The following is a 20,658-nucleotide window of genomic DNA, read 5'->3' as shown; positions in this document are numbered from 1 at the left end:
TGGACACAAGAACATCATTGCTGGAGACACAGAGCAAAAGGCCCTCCTGAAGCCTGCAGACTGGAGCATGCATTTCCTGTCCTGGGTTGCTCTCAAGGGCACGGGTGGGAACAATAATCGATGAAACTGTAATCCAATCCCTGACCTCCTCTTGAAGCCTGAGCCATGGAGGACAACATCTGCATCCACTGCTGCACAACCAGTACACAGCTCATCTCACGTCAACACTACTTCTTTTCAGAATTAATAAATAAATTAGGGATGTCACACATTTTTACAATTGTCAAGAAAGAAATCCTTATTTTCTCATTGTGTTGTACATCTGAACATATTCAACATTAAGTGACCAGTTTTATAAAACTGAACTGTTTTAACAATACAGTTCTACCAAATACAACATATTTTAATTTTAAATGGAATATATTACATTTCAAGTTGCTGTGACAATCCTGTTTTATGCAATACGCACACACACCTCCTACTCATAATCATAAAGCTGCTAAATGACTTTTTCTTCAGCTACTGCAAGCACTTTTCTTTGAACAGAACCAAGTGTGAGTGCAGACCAAACATCCTCAAAGGCCTTCTCCCTCTTGTTCGCAAAAGGTGAAACTCATTTTGGACAGTCAAGCTGAAGTCTATGTCCCACTGGAGTAACTCTGCAGCCTACTAAGCGAATCTGAATGAAAACTCTTATCGCCAGCACTGAAAGGTCAGCTCATTAGTCAACCCGCATCTTTAAATTAAATGTCTGAGAGTTTTGTCAACTGTAACAAAACATTGCGTCATTGTGCAAAGTATCTGTGCCTTTCTGTAAAAGTAGCACCAGTTGCAGCACACTCGTCCTTAAATAAACCTTGGCGATTACACATATGAAATGGGTCACATGCTCTGTAACACTCCCAAGTAAAATTCAGTACAACCTGCTGCACCCATTAACCAAATAATCTCCCATTGAAGCCTCTCCCAGCAGTCAGCTGCACATCAGTAATTAACTGCCATCTCTGAGCTCCACTGAAGACTAATGACTGAGCGAAAACAGTAACCACCTCAAAAGCCAATGCAGCCTGTGCCAGTTCTGCAGCAGGGAGTGGCCTGGACACAGGGACTGGTTACAGTGGTTACAGGGGAGTTGTAGCAGCAGCAAACTACCCCACTTTAGAGGTGGATGGATAACAGCCTCACTTCTGTCAGTCTACCCCGAGGGAAGTATTTTGGTTTGTTTGTTTATTTGTTTGTTTATTTATGTGCGTGCCTGTGCGTGCAGGTGTCTATATGCACATATGCACACAGACACGCACGCACATGCACACACAGGCAAATATATATAAAATACTTCCTAGTCTTCTAATTCTAGTGCATTTTGATATACCTCCCACCTGTACCCCATACCACTTCATTCCCAGCCTAGAGAAGAACACTCATACTCTAGTCCAGTTACGTAACTCACCAGTGTGACCCGTGACCACGGCCACAGAAGGATGTGAAAAGAAGGAGCGCTTTCTAATATGGCGGATGTTTCCTAAAGTTGGGAAGAAAGAGAGGAAAGAAAACAATGTTCTGAGCCATTCTGAAGAAAGTTATGGCTGGGGTAATATATCAACATAAGCTAGTCAGCACAGACTGAGGACAAAAGCCTCTCCAAATGTCCCTACAATTAAGCTATAAAATGTCCAGCTAAATAATAACATGAATAATAATCATTTTCAAGTAACGTAACATTCACAAAGGTACAACTGTTGTCAGAACTAGGCGCCAGTCTGCCAGATGATTTATATGGCAAGTTTGTTGACCTCTAAGTCAAAATTATCCAAGTAAAATTTTCTGTTTGGATATTTCTTTATCTTGTAAAACTGAGAAATACGCCAAAGAGTCGGACTGCTGTTTGCCCCTAACATCAATGAAAGATATGGCGGGGCATTCATTAAAATTTCATGTGTGATCTCAGGGTGGCTTTCAACAGAGTCAGTCCAATATCTTGTAGTGTAGATTAAAAAAAAAATAATTGTAGCAAGGCCTGCAAAACACAATAACTGCACAGAGCACATGGCTAATTATGCATCATAAACATACAATGTGTTAGTGCCATTGTCAAGCAGCTTATCAGTTTATCAGTTCTGCTTCCACTTTAAAGGCCAAATCATAGAATCAAGGAGGGAAGCAAATAGTTTTTCTTTCATTTTTAGTGTTTTTATTAGCTTACTAGAGTCTCGTCATGTTTAGCTGCTAGCATAGATGTTAAGCGTAGCATTGGTCAAGACACTGTAATGGCTACAGCTTGCATCCATGCATCGCCAGTACCTGTAAAATGCATAGTATCAGAGCTTTAGCAACACCAGTGTCGTGATCAGAACAACCTTAATTAGAATTTGAGATCTATTATATTTACAAAAGATGGGAGAGCCCAGTAGTCATGCTTTAGCCATGAGTAAACACACAGTGGGTGCGTGCTCCGACAGGCAGCACAAATCTACCAGGCTGTTGCAAACTGGATCACCTGTACACGCCCGCTGCATATGTGGACATGTCTTCTACAAAACCTCTGCTAATTTAATTATTAGACCCATCCTTTAAAACTATGACAAGAGTGTCACATATAATCATCATCAGTCATGGATTTTTTTAAAAATCACATGAAATCAAACATGTTACATTTAGTTTCTTTCTGTGTCAGTAGCACTGTACAAGACAAACAGACATTGACCTTTGTCCAACAAAATCCACTCCGGGTAACTATAAAAATAAAGCCCCTGGTCACAGCTGTCATGTGTCACACTGGGTCTTAATCTTCATCAGTTTCTAAGAAAACACTCCTTAGTTGGTTCTTCCTATTTAAGGGCAGCTGACGGTGACTACAGAAGCTTGATGCGGCATCTACTATAAATGCTTACAAGACCAGATCTGCTAAAATCTTAAAAGTTGCAATATGCTTTTGATAATAATAATAATAATAATGTTTATGTGCAACACATTTATTATCTAATATTATGTCAGCAGTCTAGATTTGTCAATAAACCACTGCAACATCACCAATCAATATGACATAAAGTACATTAACATGACTGTTACATGGTATTTCTATGTGAGGCCTTATGATGTTTAATGTTAATATATGGCTGCTTAATATAATAGTGACAACTCTAACCTATATAAAAATTACCTAGAATGTTCTGAGTTCAGTTTTGCCTATACCTCCTCACTCTGTGCATGAATTTGGACTCAGCAATAAAAATCGCTGTGTTGGCTCCTTTCACTGTATTGTGGTCATGCCAATCCAGTAGGTCAGTCATTTCTTTGTGAAAAGATGTTGGAAATCAGTCAACATCACTTTACATGTACTTGGAATAAGAGTGTAAGAAAAGCAGTCATGGTGTACTGTATGATAAACAAACCAAAGAAACTGCACAAAACTCGCACACATCTTAATGAAGATACACATGAACTGCTATCTAAATTCACACAATGGGATATTTTACCAATTTTCTAAATAACAGAAGGCAAAAAAAACAGATGCACCAGTTCAGTCTAGATACTGAAATTACAGTAGACTAGATCACATTAACCCTGCATCAGTCTGGTTTCCAAGGTGGGTCTTCTCATTCTCAGCTGTACACACATTATAAACAAATATCAGCCTAAGGGTTAGGTCGTTACATGCATTCAAGGCAACATCCCTGCCTCAGTGCCATCAGACTGATTTTCAGCTCAGAATATTAGCTAAGCGTCACTCCCTGCTCTCCACCCCACTTCACCCTTAACCATCATATGCAATAAAATAAAAACAAGTACTGCTACTACTACAAAAAAGGATCCAATTTGCTGAAGCAGTTAATTATGCGGTGCCAACAAAATGAGGTGCCAGAAAAGTAAGCTGTATCTTTTTTTTTAGTATACACTACACAATAAAATAACAAGTGATGTACAATTAGAAGAAGCGTCAACAACAAGAAGCCTGTTAATGAGCTCATAGTGTTTTGCCTACCTTTGAGGGCGTGTCTGTGCGCACCCACATCCACCTGCCCCCCCTGCTCTGTACTGTCCTCTTCTATGGTGTGTCCCATGGCCAGCAAGCCCAGTCTCCTCATCCGCAGTAGCCTGGGGCCAGTCTCCTTCGACCCAGCTGTATGGTCCCCAACAACTGCCTCTCCCGACATAGACGCTGGTACCAGGCTTTTAAGAAACTCCATTTTGGATTTTTACTTTCTTACTTTCAAAAATAATCCAAATCTCCAGGCTGGCTCATCTCCCCACTCTTCTTTGTTCCCATCTGAAATCTTCATGGCGAGAGCTGACACCACGTACAGTATAGCAGCTTACTTCACTTCCTTGCCCTGTTATTGACCTGACAGTGCACTTAAAATCCAGAAGAGACACTTCGACACACCGCCAGCTTGTGTAAAGTTGTTTGGCTGGTAACACTTGTGGACGCTGCTTCCTGTATTGAACCCATGTGACGAAGAAGCAGCACAACTTATTTTCCTACATCAACAACTTTACCTGTCAGCAAGAGGGAGGTAACCAAATGCTTTCCTATGATGTTAGCTCTGAGTAGGCAGGAGTAGGCAGGGTTAGGGTGCTATCTGGGGTGGAACTAGAACATGTTTTATAGGAGATAACGCAAGCTCAGGGCAATCGGCCAATCACAACAGACACGAACACAGAGCCACGCCCTGCTCTCCCTGTGTGTTCTGGTGCCATCAGAGAAACAAGGGCCAAAGACACAGAAGCGAGACTGACAGCTCCAGAGAGGAGCAGGAAGAGTGCACTTTATGGTCTGCCCTTCCTGATAATGATATCTAGCACAAGAATACATATTTGTATTATATAAGTGAAATGAGTTCATTAGGGTTAATAGAGTGCTTACAAAGTAGTCATACCTGTAAAGCAGGCAGTCATAGAGACTAAAAACCCTTGTTGAGTTTATTATGATCACATTATTATGTGCACGGTCTGCAGTAAACTAGTTAATCACAATGGTTGTTTTGCTGCTTTAGTCATTTTCGAATCCACTTGTGATCACCTGCTTTTGTCTCACCTGTCTTGTTTTATGGTCTCTTGTTTTGTAAACATTTATGAGCACTGCAGCTCATAATGTGTATAATGATGAAGAGATATTTTTGTAACTTTAAAGCAAATGTCACCTGATATTAGTATTTTAAATCAACAAAGAACTGACTGAAACCTGAAATCATTGCAAAATCTGTTTAATGTTCCTGTACCACCATGGTTTTGGTCAGTTATGAATAAAACCATGGGAAATCTTGCTTTGAGTGCTGGAAATATTTTTGTGAATACAAAATTAAACATACTAATTGCAACTTAATATGCCTTAGTAGTGATGGGAGACCAGACGTAGGGTACAGAGACAGCAGTTTTCTCAAACTATTCCAAACATCCAAAGCTCCAAATGAGAGCTGCTGACTCCAATAAACGCTAACCGCCTGAAGAAGAAATCATCGCTTTGCTGATCTCCGAAACTGAGGGGAAGTAAATTAATAGTCCCTCGAAGCGAAGACAAAGACAGTCTTATGTTTGCACAAGTAGCAGTATAGAAACCACTGCAGTGTTTACAGCACAACTTAATATGGAGAGAGAGATCACTCAACAGGACAAGAAGGAGCAGCTACTTGTCATTTCAGATCAGCAATGGGTCAGCCCTGTATAAATGATATTGTACAAAAGGTTTAGCTTTGGTTAAGCTTTGTGGTACAGCAAAGTTTCAAATGATAAATTTAATGTTGCTAGTGACAAAATTATTTTCTTGAGCATATATTTTTTATTTTGCAACATATTATATTTAAAAAAAATTAAATTAACTTCACTATGGTACAGGGTTTACTTCGAGACATCAAAATGTATAATAAAGGCATTTAATAAAAATCTAATAAATGCAAAGATTTAATCAAGGATCCCTAGTATCAAAAGTATAAGGACACTAACAGTTATGATTTCAACCAATTTTAATGCAAAAACAGCTATAAATACAAATATGTTAGGTTCAGTTTCTTTCTTTCTTCTGTATAAAAAGACTTGCTTGTCCTCTCTCTTAGCCATAATGACCAGAACATTGTATAGATTTTGAAGAAAAAAAACACAAAATGAGCATTTTAAGTTAAGCAGCTTTGTCGGCACTGCAGGCTTTAGGCTAAATGACTACGTCAGCGTGCAATAGCCACAATAATATACAGTATGTGCTCAGACTGTGGCAAGACCTGACACGACCTTGATTTTGTCAACCATTCAAGGAAATAAGAAATATGCCAAACATTCAGGAATTCATTATGTGCTATAAAAAGGTAGATATCTCTTAGTATCTCTAAGTACGTCATGGCTTCAAAAAAAACAAAACACAAGAACAAGGTTTCAAGGTGTTACTTCATGTATTTCAACAGATGGAGTAATGTATTGCAAGTGTTTTGGCTTGATATAATTGAACTGTCAACATCCAATGAGTTCTGCAGAGTAAGCATTAAGTGTGGGAATAAAATGCATGCAATGTTAACTGCAGTGAGCCTGGGTAAACGTAAAACTCTGCCCTCTAGAGGACGACTGGCAGAAGGTACACCAACCAATAAAGCGTCATATCCATGCACTCAAGTGTAACTGTCACACATTGGCAAAACCTAACTTTCTGAAATGACATGTTGCAGCAATGTTGTGTTGTGTCCACATCCAATCTAAATAATAAATTATAGGATTTACGGAAAAATGTATATATTGCAAAAGCAATTTCTCAAAGACAAAATTATGCCACTGGTAAGAATTGCATTAAACTGCTTGAGAAATTAGCTTACATCTAAATAATTGCCCACATTATGAAGGCCGAGAACTGAAGACTGGAGTAAGTCTCTAAATAGCCCAGGATTTCATAACACAGTGTAACGGCCAAATGTTATTATGTAAATGAAAATAAACTTCTAATAAACAGGAATTACAGATCGTGCTGGACTAGCTTGAAAAAAAAAAATAAAAATTTTTAGGTATTGAAATTAAATTAGCAACTTATGCATTAGAATCAGAACAAAGACATCACATTGTCCAAATAATTTAATGTCTGAAGAGAAGAGGATAAGAAAATCCAGCAGGTCATGCTTGCATAGGTTACCATGAGTCAGACAGAGAGAAATAGGGATGAGTGATGGAGCAGCGATAGGCATCAGGGCCTGCTGTTGTACAAAGACTAGTGAAGGCAGCTGTGGGTTTTGAGGGGCCAGGCCTGTAGAGTGCGGAGCTGCTGACTTAGAACAATAGTCCGAGCACAGGAGGCCTCCGATCCCAATCAGCCCAGGAATGTGGAAGAGGAAGCTCCGGGAACAATGTGCAGCGTTCCTCTGCACTCCTGGTCCCACCCGCCTCTGCACAGTGCGCCTTTCATGCGCCCAAAAACAGGAAGAGAGTGAGGCACGGTCCGGAGTCAGCTGGACCAGAGAGGGCCCTGTCTGTGGCTGTTGCATCTTTAGGTGAGCACATGTTTCAACTTGTGCTGCAGCTTTTTGTCAATAAACACAGAGGCCAGAGAGAGGAGAGATGAGGTTCAAAGGAATGCTACACTGCCATCTAATGGTTAAAACAAAAAAGCTCCGCTCTTAACCCACAGAAACAAATCAATTAGCAGTTTTCAGCTATATAGTATTGAATATGAATAAACAAAGCCTAAATACCAAAATGGCGCAGCTTTGAGTGTAGCAAAAGAAAAGTGTATGACACATATCCTGCCTCCAGTTGTCAACTTACAATAAAGTTAACATCCATCTTTATCTTTAAAGGCAAGAAAGTTATCTTTAATCATTTACAGCCTTAATCTGACCTGATGCTGACTTAAACATTTCCAACTAAAACAGCCATATAGCATTTCATGTGGTGCACATTCATACTTTAGTGCCATGACACCAGGAAGTGAAGCTTCTCTGTTATCAATCAGTCTCCTGTTTGGCAATGTATAATAGGGATAAGAAAGTGGTTTATCAGCAGATGTAGGGTAGGTTTTCAGACAAGTTCTCTACACCAAAATGCTACTTGAATCTACTTGGCCAATTTTTCACATTACCATTAACCTAACCTATAATAAATATAAACAGACCAACGGTCCATATTGGTACCAGTCAGTCTGCTTGGGGCGTTAACCTGATATCTATCTTCAAACAGGAACTCAAAATGCAACAATTGCAACAAAGCACTACGTATAGCATGTGCTCTGCCCAGTGCGGTGTATGACAGACGTGAGGACAGCCCAGTGGAACCAGTGTCTGTCAGCGCTGGAAAATGTGACCAGACCAGCCCACGATCAAAATAATCAACTCTTTAAACTTCACCAAACACTGAATGCACTGGACAAAAGGTCACGAGAAGAAATGTACCAAGCGTGCAATAAAGACAATGCATTTAGAAAGACTGGAGAGTAGGGTATTTCTTAAGATGGATGTGTCACTGTTACACCTAACCACATACTGTATGTTGTTTTGATCACTGTTATATAAATATTTCTACTATAAGGTACATACATCTGATGACATAAATGCCAACAATAAATAAAAATATTAAATAAAAAATATATTAATAATTAAACCTACTTAACTTTTTGTTTTTGTTATAATACCAAAAACACTGACGTAACTAGATGGTATAAAAAATATCTTTATGACTAAAAAGAAGCAATAAGCAACAGTTTTATTCCAAATATGACATTTAAAAAAAAAAAAAAAAAAAGACTACTGTCAACAAACATACATACTCTTTTTGACTTTTATCATTATATTCACAAGTAATGACTATTGAAATTGCATTTCATATGGATGGGTCAGTGTTGGTACCACTTCAAAACAACAGATGAAAACAAAGTAGTCCTACATATTTCAATGTATTCTGTTCACATGATATAAAGTCTTATGTGCCAATATGCACAGCAAAACATGTCTGATTCAGTATGCATTCCCGTAACATGCTAAAACTTATACAACTTACAGCTTTGATCACAGTATTGCCGTGAATGGAATGCTACTTTTCCCGAATCCACCCAGAACGCACTGGCATACCTCCTGTAATAGCTCCAAACACATGTTCTATTATATCAGGCTGGTGGAAATCTACAGTTTTTTTCCCCTTTCTAAACTCAGCCAAACAAACAGTGAGATTAGAGGAAGGGTCCTGCTTGTTCCCACGCTGCTTAGCTTTAGCTCGTGTAAAATTCTGCTACAAAGTGAAATGTAACCCGCTTTAACCCATGAAACGCACCTTAGGGCCATAAGCAGAGACTGGTACTGGAACAGGCAGAGCTCAGCCGTCGTCTGATTCACAAAAATCTGAAATTAAAAACAAACAAAAAATGACTACTTCAGTGACCAACTCATTTAAACTGTACACTTCTTTCAATTAGGGTGGATTTTATGGCACACATTATGGCACCTGAGGGTTATAAATATTTAGAAAAAGAGATTGCTCCTATAAAACACACACTCATAGCTGTGTTATGTAATGCAATTAAATGGACACAACTACAGTGTTGAGGTTGTGAAATAAAACCGTTACCAAGCAAGTTTTAATTAGCGGATTTTGAGATAACATCTATTTTGGTCACAACAAAGACAACACCTAAAACTACCACCTACAGAAAGGATTTGAAAATTAAAGTTACAACCCATGCAAAAGATCATACGGAGGTCAGTCGAGCTTATTGTAGTAATAATAATTTACAATTACTGAGATGCATTTGGAGCTAAAAAAATAATGAACAACTGAGGCTCTATATTGGCTGCCCACTCATAGCAGGTTGGGGTTTGCAATTAAATGTTAACAGTGATTAGGATAAATGCTCAAATAAATTTAAAAAAATTCTCCAAAAAATTAATGACAATTACTCTTAAAAAAAAAAGAAAGAAAAAACGTCTTTTCCACCTCTTGTCTACAGCTAAATTTTTGACAGTGCAAAGCAGATCCTTTGTATTAGTCCTATTCTATTCTAAGGATCCCACCATATGAGCATTTTGATTTGCAGTAGGAAGACATCTATGTCACTATTTCACTACAGCCTGTGATAAGATCCATCCATGGATGAGACAAGAGCTAAAAGTCAGACATCTTGGCTTTCCCAAAGCAGACTGCAGCCTCTCGGGACGGGACGGTCTCATGACACAGTGATCTCCGCCTGATTTTACTTGTACGCAGTGGGATTAAACCGTCCTCCTGCAATAATCTGAAGATTACCCACCGCATCCAGGAGTTACATAAGTCATCACAACCCCCAAAAACTGCACTTTCCATCCTCCGTAACATGTATTAGTTTATTGTTTGTCACATTAAATAGGGTTGGAGAGTATGGGAGAAAAATATAATATGATACCATGTTCATTACTTTAACAACACCACAACATACCAGTTTTATTCATAAAGCACTAAAGACCCAAGTGCCAAACAATTCAGCATTTATCACTGTATACTATATTCTCTTTTATCATCCTTCTATTAAGGATGAGCGCATTACTGCTTTACATAAAAGAGTGGACACTATGGTCTATGTACCTTGTCAACATTATATCTGTGGAAAGTGCATTTCAGCAACACTGAGACACTTGACAATGAAATGCATAACAAAAGAAAAAGGGGAAGTCTGTACAGATAAAAATAAGATAAAGTGTCTAACCACAGGACTATGAACTCATAGGCCAAAACAGGAGCTTCATCAAAATAAACTGAAAACTAAACAAGCTAAACTGAATGGGAATTTGGGCTAAAGCTACAAGCTATAATAGCAAATAAGATAGAGTTTCCAAAGTGTGCATAAGCGGTAAAGGCTACCTCAGGGGCATTCAGGCACCGTACTTTTTTGTTTCATTTATTTGGGCAATTCATAGGCAGAATACTCTTTAATGCAGATAATTGACTTTGAGATTATATATTCTAGTACCCAGGTGTAAATTTAAATCGCCATGCAGTACTATCTTGAGTAGAAAATACATTCATATTGATAGTTCATCTACACCTACAATGAGTCAATAAGTTAAAGGGCTGTCTGTGTTGAATTCAAACAAAAGGAAGGAAGACTGAACCGCAGCAGACAGAGATGTGACACCTACAATAAATGGACTTTATCTAATGGAAATAGTGACAGTTTTGACTCCCAACAGACAGAAAGACTTACACCCATCACACTCACTTAAGACACTTCTCACATGGCTTTTCTCACACCGTCAAGGCCTGCGAAGAATACTGATGACCCACTTCCTGTTCCAACTCAGCAACTCCTAAACCACAAAAAGTTTAAACCAAGTAACACCATTCAGAATCCAGAATAAAGTCAGAGAGTCTAAATACAAAAATAAACCATGTTCACGGGGAATAACAATAGATTTTGTTGTTTTTATAGTAAAAATGTCACAAGTAGAACCATGATGTGTTTAGCAAGCTCTCTGGTAATTTCTGTGGTTAGCATGTCATTGGAAACCCAAAATAGGAGAGTTATACTTTGCCCAACAAAGCATACAACTTCAATTTTGACTTACAGACTTCAATAATAGTTTTTAAGGATTCCATTATAAACAAAATACACAGGTGGGGATTCATACAGTTACTACACACAATATAACGTCATTGCCCAGTTCATTATGTCACTTTTTACCATGTTTTGAGGATCTAACTGACCTCATTTAATGGCCCAAGTAATTCTAGGGTTGAACAAAAACTTGGGAAAACTTATTACGATTTCTATGACCAGCATTGCAATTTCTATTTTAATAAAAAAGCTTCTGTTCAAAGTTCACTTTTTTAAAACGTCCAGAAGAATTGACAAAAATATTGAAATATAAACTGGCAAACTAATCCAAAACTCACATAAGGAACATGTTTGTACAGATCTAAACTACAGGGTTATCAGTTTTTATGCAGTAAAAGGTGGTATATTTTGTCATTTGTACAATAAATGATGGCGACCTTTGTGTTTTGCCAGTTGTGTTCCAATTGTGATTTTGATTAATCTTACAGGCCTTTTGAATATTCTGTCCAGGGGATGTTTATTTTTGGTGTACCGTTGACACAGGAGGGGAGGTAAAGGTCGACTCTGCACAAATGACCCGATCAATGTTTAACCCAAACTTGGTCTAAAAGCATCCTACTTTTACCGGGACACGCTGAGAGTGGGCACACTGCATACTAATCCAAAAGTAGATGGCGTTTTCTAGCTGTAGTCTCAAAGCTAAATCCATTTTATACATGTTACTAACTGGGAGAAGCTGTTGTGCTGTGTGGTGCACTCATTTGGACTAAACCTATATAGAGATCCCACCAACACTAAATGACAGGCCTGGCTCCAATGCGTAATCACTACTGTTGGACCAGAAACGTTTTTTTCTACTACGAGAAAGACAGCCACATAAACAAATACCTTTTCTATACAACATCCAAAACAAGCCAGAACGTAGATTTTGAAACGCTCTTCTCATACTCTGGCTCACACTTCTTTTTTCTTGTTTTAAGTACTCTATCAATTTTGTGCGGAGTTTAAATCTAAAAGAGGTTTATTTTTCCTTTATCCTACCACAAAACAACAAAACTAAAACTTTCATATAAAATAAACAAAACTTTAAGATTATTTATAAAAAACAAACTTTTCGAAACAGTCAGTTTTGTGCGTTCTTGTGAGTAGTTTGCAGATTTGCGCAAAGGTTAAAATGTGGGTGGTTTCTTCTGGAGAGGCCAGACCCAAACATCAGTTCTGCTCCAAACCCTGGTTCCCAAAGCCCGGGATAATCTGCCTCAGCACGGCTCAATTATAGGTTATTTTCAGCTGCAGTACTCACTCCTTATTGTGTGCTACATGATGGAGTCTTCAATTCCATCAATGGAACGGCAATAACTCCAGCGCTCTTCTCTGTCACCCAAAAAAAAACATGTGTGGTTCAAAAGACGCACCTTAAAAAAACTTGAACTGGAGGAAACATTAATACAAAGAAGGTTATTTTTATGTCTATGGTGACTTTAAATATAAATGTATTGTGTGTACTGTGCCGCCGTTTGTATTTTTAGAAGTATTGAAAACAAAAACAAAACACATACACACATACTCTAGCTAAAAGACAGCTGATAAAATACTATGATCTGTGTTAGATAAAAATATCGCTTGACTGATTTGCCTGAAATGATTCTCATAATTCACTCATACTAGTACAGTAAAGATATCCATAAAAGTAAAACTGGACCAGAATATATCAGATAAGGAGCTAGGAAATGACTGTTTTCAGATGTATGAAATATTAGTCAGAATATTTTTGGTTTTCTGCAAACTGAGAATCTGAGAGCAAACATGTAACTTAGTAACAAGGCCATATATTCAATAATTGCTTTGGAGTTTCAAGTGTCAAGTTAATAATTTAGCAGTTGAAACAGGTCGCACGAGGTTCAGAAAACTCCAGTGCAACCTCTCGCTCTTATCTACTGTTCATTAATTTGAGTTTACATCTTGATCTTTGAGAGGTGCGGGGAAATCCCTCACACCTGAAATAAGGACACGTGTTTAACTGATCAGTCATAAAGCCACAACCACCTCTTCTCTAAACTGGGCTTGGACCACTTTCAATGCTGACCTATGCCGACTGAAAATGCAATGCAGTTTTTGAGGACACTCCGCACCAACTTATTTTGCATTTAAAACATGAAAACAAACTTGCTGTCACACAAATGACCATCTAAGAAAAAAACTCTCCCAGTACCACCCACTCGATCTAAACATGGTCCGCAACAGATCTAAGTTATGGCTGATTGTGTAGGATTAGCCCAAGTTAGGGCCCAAAAATAAAAGAGAAATAATTAATTAATGATTAAACAATACAATACATACACACCTCAAGTTATGCCTCATTGGTGTATTATTAGGGTTAGCGCTAACAAAGGCCAAGGCTAACCAAGACAATATCAACACAAACACCATATTAATGTTCAGCATACAAAGCATTTTAAAAACCATAAAGTGGGCTTGTGGGACCAGGTGAACTGCTGACAAACCCAGGACCACACACTAACAGGTGCTCGGCTCCCAGTGAATATTTGTGCAGTTGTCCATTACGGTCCCATTAAAGAAGAGCCTTATGCAACAGGAAGGCTTAAACCTCTGTGGATTATACTACACAGACACCAGTTAAAAAGTTATATTATAATTCTGAAACGCTGAGTTAACAGTTAATTCATGAGAAAAGCTTAAAGGGGAGGGCGCTTGCTTTTCAAAACCATCCATGCAATACCATTAATGTCTTACCAGATTATAGCAAACACACTAATTCACCGAAGTAATGCCGGCAGATAATCACAGATACACGGTTATGTGCAATCTAGGGGGATTCCCTGTAGTCTGCGTGTATAGAGAAAATTCTCCCATCCGCACTACCATCACAGGCTTATCCTGGCAGGGACACAGAGGATCAGCTATTTGGACAAGCCACTGGCTAAAACTAGTGGATTCAACTTAGTTCAAAGCACAATCAATGGGATTTTTGAGGTAGGAATAGCACAGCACCACAAAAAAGCTATTGTTTTTGTTTTCTGTTTCATTCAAAATACTGGTAAATTTCAGTTGTTAGTAAGTTGGTATAAAACATAAGAGACGAGCTAAGTTTTAAATAGAAGCAGCACCAAAAGAGGCTAAAAGTTAAATTTCACATTGTATATTTCACATAAAGATCTATCTCTTTAAATACCATATTGTCAACCAGATAAACAAAAATAATATTTTGTGAACTGAAACATTCAACTTTAACCTTTCTAAGTCATTGGGAGTGACCACTACTTTGTCATGTTGCATGCCATTTCTGATTGAACGCCATTTACTGATGTGATGGCTTTCTACACAGCTCATTACAGTTAAAGACTAAAGACTGACAAAAATGAGTGAAAAGTATCCTTCTTGTGAGCGACACGTCTCAACATGTCACTGTAAAAGAGCAAGGCATAATTCCTGCTCGGGTCTGTCCTCTCCTTATGTGGGCAGACAGGCGGACTTTTCTTCTGCATGGCTGGAGGAGGACATGGCCAAACTATTTCAGACACAAGGCAAAGAGCGAGTGCACTGACCAGATTCCTGTCTCTGCCTAGATCTCTTTGGTCTCAACTCAATGTGAACAAATGCTTCATTGTACAATCTGTTGTACTGGCAGCACCAACAAGTCTAGAAGATGAAGGCAACGTTAGATGTGAAGCTGACAGATCCCACACACTGTAAAACCAATACAACAAAGACACCAAGCGATACGGGTAGGAATAGGATTAACAATGTCTAGTCTAGGAATAATTCAATGTAAATATTAGGAAATTTAGACACATCAAGTATTGTATATTTTAGCCAAGATTCAGACCCAAGACAATCTATTGTTTTTAGTTCAAGTCAGTCAGTCATCACTTAGTGCAAAATTCTATAAACCCGAACACAATATTTTATCACAAACTTCAAAAGAAGGCTATTGAAAAACACTGTCGCATTTGTTGGTAAAATTAGTTTCCCCTGTTAGTTTATAATTTTGGTGTTCTGAGACAAAGTGGAATCTTAGATATGTTTGGTGGTCAGGATCACATCTAATATTGAGCAATAATGCAGGACAAAGATAAAAATCCTTTTAACAAAATGAGTTCACGTTAGCTTTTGGGAGCAGGGAGCAAAGAGCTAAGGGTGAGCAGGAGGCTAGCAGCAGCAACACTGAGCAGCTTAGACCCAAGAGCTAGTTGTCAACAAGCTAACACTCCAGTTTAATACACGGGTAACAACAGGGATTCACACCCAGTCAGCACCGAGGCAGCAAAAACTAATGTCAACACGATTCTTTGAGCTGTTATGTTAGTACCAGAAAAGTAGCCAAACTCCTTTAGCATGCTATGGTGCCTCAGTTAGAAAAGCTAACGTTACCTCTACGGCAAAGTTAATCACGGAACTTGACACAAGCAGCATTAACTACGCTAAGCTGCAACCACCGTGCCCCAAATGACTTCATATTGCGTTACTTACAACTTTTATCTTCTGTCCTCAGTGCGGCTAGGTGGTTAGCTTGCAGACATTCTTTTCATTCGCCGAACAAGCTTCTCCGTCCTGGCCCTCCTCCATTGGAAGGATTTGCGTAGTGGTGTGATTTTTTTTCTCAGTCTGTTTCGGTGTTGGAAGAGCTCCACTGTCACAGCAGACGGGGGCAAAGCTCCCGCCTTCTTCATGGTGATTGGCTTCTGAAGCTTACGCCTACACGCACTTCAGCTTTCTATTGGTCTTCATACCTGTCAATCAGGCCTAAATCACCTGTTGATTGGATGACGTATAAGAGAGATCACGATGACGTCAGGTACATTTTGGTCATGATTATTATGAATTTTGGTTTGTAAGTGGGTCGAAACGAGTTTTCATTCACAGTACTTTCTGAACTAATGGTATTATCTTCTTGGCAAAATACCATATTCACAAGGCCAAAAACATAACTCAAAACCTGCTTTTTGCCCTTTTGGAAAAACAGAAAACAGCTCATTGTCCAAATCTCATAAAAAGCCGTAAAAACACTACATATTTGTAAAGGCTTTCATTTTATTTGGAAGAGACGCATCAAGTGCCATGTTTTCAGGGAGCAATGGCCATTTCCACACTGCAAGGTACGTGCACCATGATTGTGTGATTTGTACATAGCTCGTTTCAATTAAAACAACAACAGCATATCATTTAATATGAGGCGGGCATGTCAAGATTTTATTACATTTTACTTTTGCCAAAAGTGTCCAAAATAAAAACAAACAAGCAGGGAATCATTACTGAAGTTAAGTCTACATAGGCTACTGAGTATTTCACGTATTGTGATTAATAACACCTGTTTGGAAATATTATTATTAAAGTCCAGGCTATACATGAAAACAATATCAAATGTTATTCATTTTACAGAAAACAAAAACATCGAGTTGTATAACATCAACATCAGAGCACAGTACCACTTTACAGAACCGTCCTTTACAAGTGTTGGGACTTACCAATTATGTAAATCCCTTGAAAGTGTCATTTTATTGGAAACAAAATAAATGTTGGTATTACAGATAACTGTAACTGCATTTTTGTGGGCTGTGACGAGGATTATGAATGAAATCAACCAAGCATCATTATCTCCCTCTAGTGGCAATTTAGCCACACTGTAGTCATTGTTTGGAAGAATTCATTATGAAAAAATACACCACAGTTCAATCATGTGTTTTTGAATTCTTGTATTTGAATACTGTGTTTAGTAAATTATAATATACATGTAGTCTCTGCAGTTTCTTCTATAATTCTGAAAGAATAACACATAAAAAGGTATATAACTTCACATTAAAATCGCACATAAGTTTTATGACTTATTTACCTCTAGCATTGTGGATTCCCAGTCGCTGCACCTGTACCTGCTGTTGCAGCTGTACATTCTTCACACGCATGTCCACAGGATCTATGGGAGAAATTGTGTGGTCAATATAATCCACATTGACAATATAATGTTATATCTATATGCTGACAAGTTGTAAACTATACAGCCAAGAACAATATAGCCACAATGTATAGGGCTCACAGTTTGAATAGCAAATGCTTTATTTTGCAAGTAAGGTGTGTAATGTTTCTTATTCAATTACTTAATCTTGGTGGGCTCTCTAGGACCTAGATCCCCATATTGCTGTAGTGTGGTGGATCAAAGTCCAAATAAGCACACAACTTGTATTAATCTGAATATTACAGACTGTAATACTGTGTTTGTACTCTACTGATAAAAGTAATAAGTAAGTACATTAAGAGGTAATAATTTATTACTAGAATTAAGGCATTCAATTAATATTAATATCATGAATCTCAATACACCTCAAATACTATAACATCCTTCCATAATATTGTATCATACTTGTTCCCAGGACCAGAGCCCGATGGTCTAAACTGGCTTCCAGGACCTCCAGCACCCCAAGGACCCCCAGGACCAGGTTTAATACCAAGCTCCTGGAATTTGTTCCAACAGGTTCCCATGTAAGATATTTTTCCAACTGCATATCCAAGAATACCAGCAACTAAAGAAAATGCCAAAAATATGAATGGTTGTTTCAAGTGCAAGTGCATGGGAACAAATCATTTGTAATTGTCAGTACACACCTGCAAGTTTAGGGAATGGACCAAAACGTGCTGATGACTTCCAAACACCTAAAAATATTTTTGTAATATATTTGTTGTCCTCTTATTCTATTTTATTTCAAAAGGTAGACTATGTCCTGTATGCTTACCATTGTATATGAGACCACCAGTCACTGCCATGCTACTCACAGAGATGGGAAGAGCTGAAAAAAAGATACATTATTTATTTAGTTTTTGTTTTACTTCAAACTTAAAGAGAGGGTATGCAGAATTTGCACTGTAAAGAGAAAAAGTTATATGTACAGTTGAAGTTAACAAATTAATTGGCTTCAATACTTGTAGCCTCATTAATCATGAGTAATGATCTGTGAAAAGGCAAATATACTTAGACAAACTTTATTGATCCACAAGGGAAATTACTTGGCCACAGAAGCTCACACATCACAATATATTATAAAAACAAAGAGAAAAAAATAAAATGATGATAGCAAAAATAGCAAGAGACTGGTGTCAAATATGGCATATATACATGCATATGTACAAGTAAATTGAAATAAAGTAATAAAATATATCTCAGCTGTATACAAGAGGTCATAAGAATAAACAATGCCAAGATGATATAATGATTGATGATGACATTTTAAGAGTAAAAATACTATATGATATTATTAAGAGGAGAACCATAGTATGCTTACAAACTATACAGTGATCTAATATTAACTTTTATGGCTGACATAAAAGACAAGTTGTTTGATTTCCATTGTCTTTCTTGTCTATCTGGTCACTACCATGTTTTAACAGCACAGAAGAGGACAGTCTTTCAGAATCAGAAATAAATATGTTATATATAAATTCACAAACTATGAATTTGCTTCAGCAATGTGGTGCAACATAAAACAATTCATAATAATAGCATATATAGTATAGTATATAAAAAGTTTGTTTCTTACAATAGATTATGTCACCTGGTCTGCGACCTTAAATAGCCTTTGGATTTTCAGGACTGGTCTATTGACTTATTATGTGTAATCAGTAATTCTAGATAACCGGTTGTTATTTTTCTTGATTGTAATATATTTGTAAACTGCCCATCTTGGCCAAATAGAAGTGCTTTTAGGTGCCTAGGTCTAATTTAACAATGAAGAATGTAAACAGGGCTGGGCTGGTGATGAATGAGTCCTAACAAACTGTCAAGATCTTGCGCAATGCACTACTTAAAACCATCCATGTAAAAGTTAGTATAAACTGGTCAAATTCAAAATCAGTCATTCCTGAAGTGCAATTTCATATGTTTTGCCCCAAATAATGCTTCAACAATCAACAAATATAGGCCTACCTCTGTACCAGAAGCTCTCCTCTTGGCATTCATTCCAAACTTTCCTCACGTCTTCTCTGTGAACATGGTGGTCACTCAGGGGGCAGTTGAAGGACTAAAGCAAAAGCAGAGTTCACATTAGGGCAGCTTCTACTGTTTGACTAGGAAATGTTTACACTTACGCCTTTCGCTCGATCCGGGGAAAGTGTAGTACCAGCTGCTGGAGCCCCCTCTGTTATCACAGTCACAGTCTCTCTTGTTGCTTCAGAGCTCATAACTCCAACTGAAGGCACAGTTTCAGCACTCTCCGATCTGTAGAGTTAGAAAGATCAAACACTTCCCCCTTCTCTCTCTGTCTGCGCACACAGGTCTGTTGTAGCCTGCTGCTCATGATCCTCCCCAGCTTGCATTACTAAACCCCGCCCCACTTATTAGTCATAGGCAACAGATTTAGTTTGCTATAATAATTAATAAAATGGCACTTTTAATAAAAGAGAGACCCTCAAGAATACAATTTACAGTTTTAAGGCCACATTTAAATAAATACAATGAGTTAACTTAAACTTAAATACAATGATTGTAATTTTAAGGTCTTCAGTAAAATTACAATACTGTTGCATCACGGATCACCTTTGTTCACACATTTGCAGACCTCTGTTGGAAGTAGGTCTAATTCTAGACTATCCCACCAACGATAGGCTTTGACAGGTTTAATAATGTGCTACTAATTTTGAAAAATACATTTTGCTTATTAAACAAATATGTGTAAAGCACATTTTAACAAATCCTTAGAAATGTTTCACATAGATTTTGGGATGAACAGGCTTAACAGGCTGACTTGAATAATATTTTACTAAAGACTAAAGATGTTACTAATTAACACTTACTGCAGCGCTATGACGCAGTTATTACTATTTCCATTAGATAATTGCAATCTGGTTGGACCTATACAGGCTGAAGAAGATAAAGTGGTAGTAGATTAGGACCATGATTTTACAGAAACAAAATACTGACTTTACAAACTAACCATCACTAACTTTTTCGCAGATATATAAGTTAACACCCCCAACCCTCCCCGTTAAGCTGCACTAGACTGGAGGAGGCTTACCTGAGAGTGATTTGACCAATGGCATTTCTTCGTGGGCTGTGTCCTGCCTTCCACGAGGAAATTGGCTCTGACTGATGCCCGCATAAAACCCACCTGGCCAATCTGTTTAAGAGATAAAGGAGGCTGTTTGGAAAAGCCTGACCAATCACTTTC

The 20,658-nt window shown here is 38.0% G+C and overlaps 2 protein-coding genes across 12 annotated transcripts in view; both read right to left on the bottom strand.

Moving 5' to 3' along the window:
* The window catches only part of fryl (furry homolog, like), a 56,680-nt gene extending 40,547 nt beyond the window's left edge, over positions 1–16,133 (bottom strand). For 4 of the 10 annotated variants that reach the window (XM_055164865.1, XM_055164866.1, XM_055164869.1 and 1 more), the window contains exons 1-2: positions 3,983–4,531; positions 1,451–1,522 (exon numbers count right to left, since the gene is read on the bottom strand). In XM_055164865.1, the coding sequence (XP_055020840.1) occupies positions 1,451–1,522; positions 3,983–4,187 (277 nt within the window). In that variant the 5' untranslated portion in view covers positions 4,188–4,531. Of the gene's footprint in view, positions 1–1,450; positions 1,523–3,982; positions 4,533–9,231; positions 9,300–11,149; positions 11,169–15,976 lie in introns of those variants that run through there. The other 6 variants (XM_055164870.1, XM_055164877.1, XM_055164873.1 and 3 more) reach the window with 5 other exon arrangements.
* Positions 16,134–16,665: 532 nt separating this feature from the next.
* ociad2 (OCIA domain containing 2) lies at positions 16,666–20,648 on the bottom strand. 2 transcript variants are annotated; one of them, XM_020918884.2, is made up of 8 exons: positions 20,506–20,648; positions 19,580–19,709; positions 19,419–19,512; positions 18,232–18,285; positions 18,104–18,151; positions 17,862–18,021; positions 17,337–17,417; positions 16,666–17,264 (listed from the first exon to the last, which is right to left on the bottom strand). In XM_020918884.2, exons 2-7 carry the CDS (start codon positions 19,670–19,672, stop codon positions 17,339–17,341), a joined length of 528 nt encoding a protein of 175 aa, XP_020774543.1. In that variant the 5' UTR covers positions 19,673–19,709; positions 20,506–20,648; the 3' UTR covers positions 16,666–17,264; positions 17,337–17,338. The 2 variants fall into 2 exon arrangements, with proteins under 2 accessions (XP_020774543.1, XP_055020860.1); XM_055164885.1 differs by lacking the exon at positions 20,506–20,648 and adding an exon at positions 20,285–20,303.
* Positions 20,649–20,658: the final 10 nt, after the last annotated feature.

Source organism: Boleophthalmus pectinirostris, unplaced genomic scaffold (assembly GCF_026225935.1).
Source record: "Boleophthalmus pectinirostris isolate CB_2022bp ecotype Guang Dong unplaced genomic scaffold, ASM2622593v1 HiC_scaffold_7, whole genome shotgun sequence".
Classification (NCBI taxonomy): domain Eukaryota; kingdom Metazoa; phylum Chordata; class Actinopteri; order Gobiiformes; family Gobiidae; genus Boleophthalmus; species Boleophthalmus pectinirostris.
The sequence above is the reverse complement of the archived record's forward strand: the minus strand, read 5'-3'. Positions and strand labels throughout refer to the sequence as shown.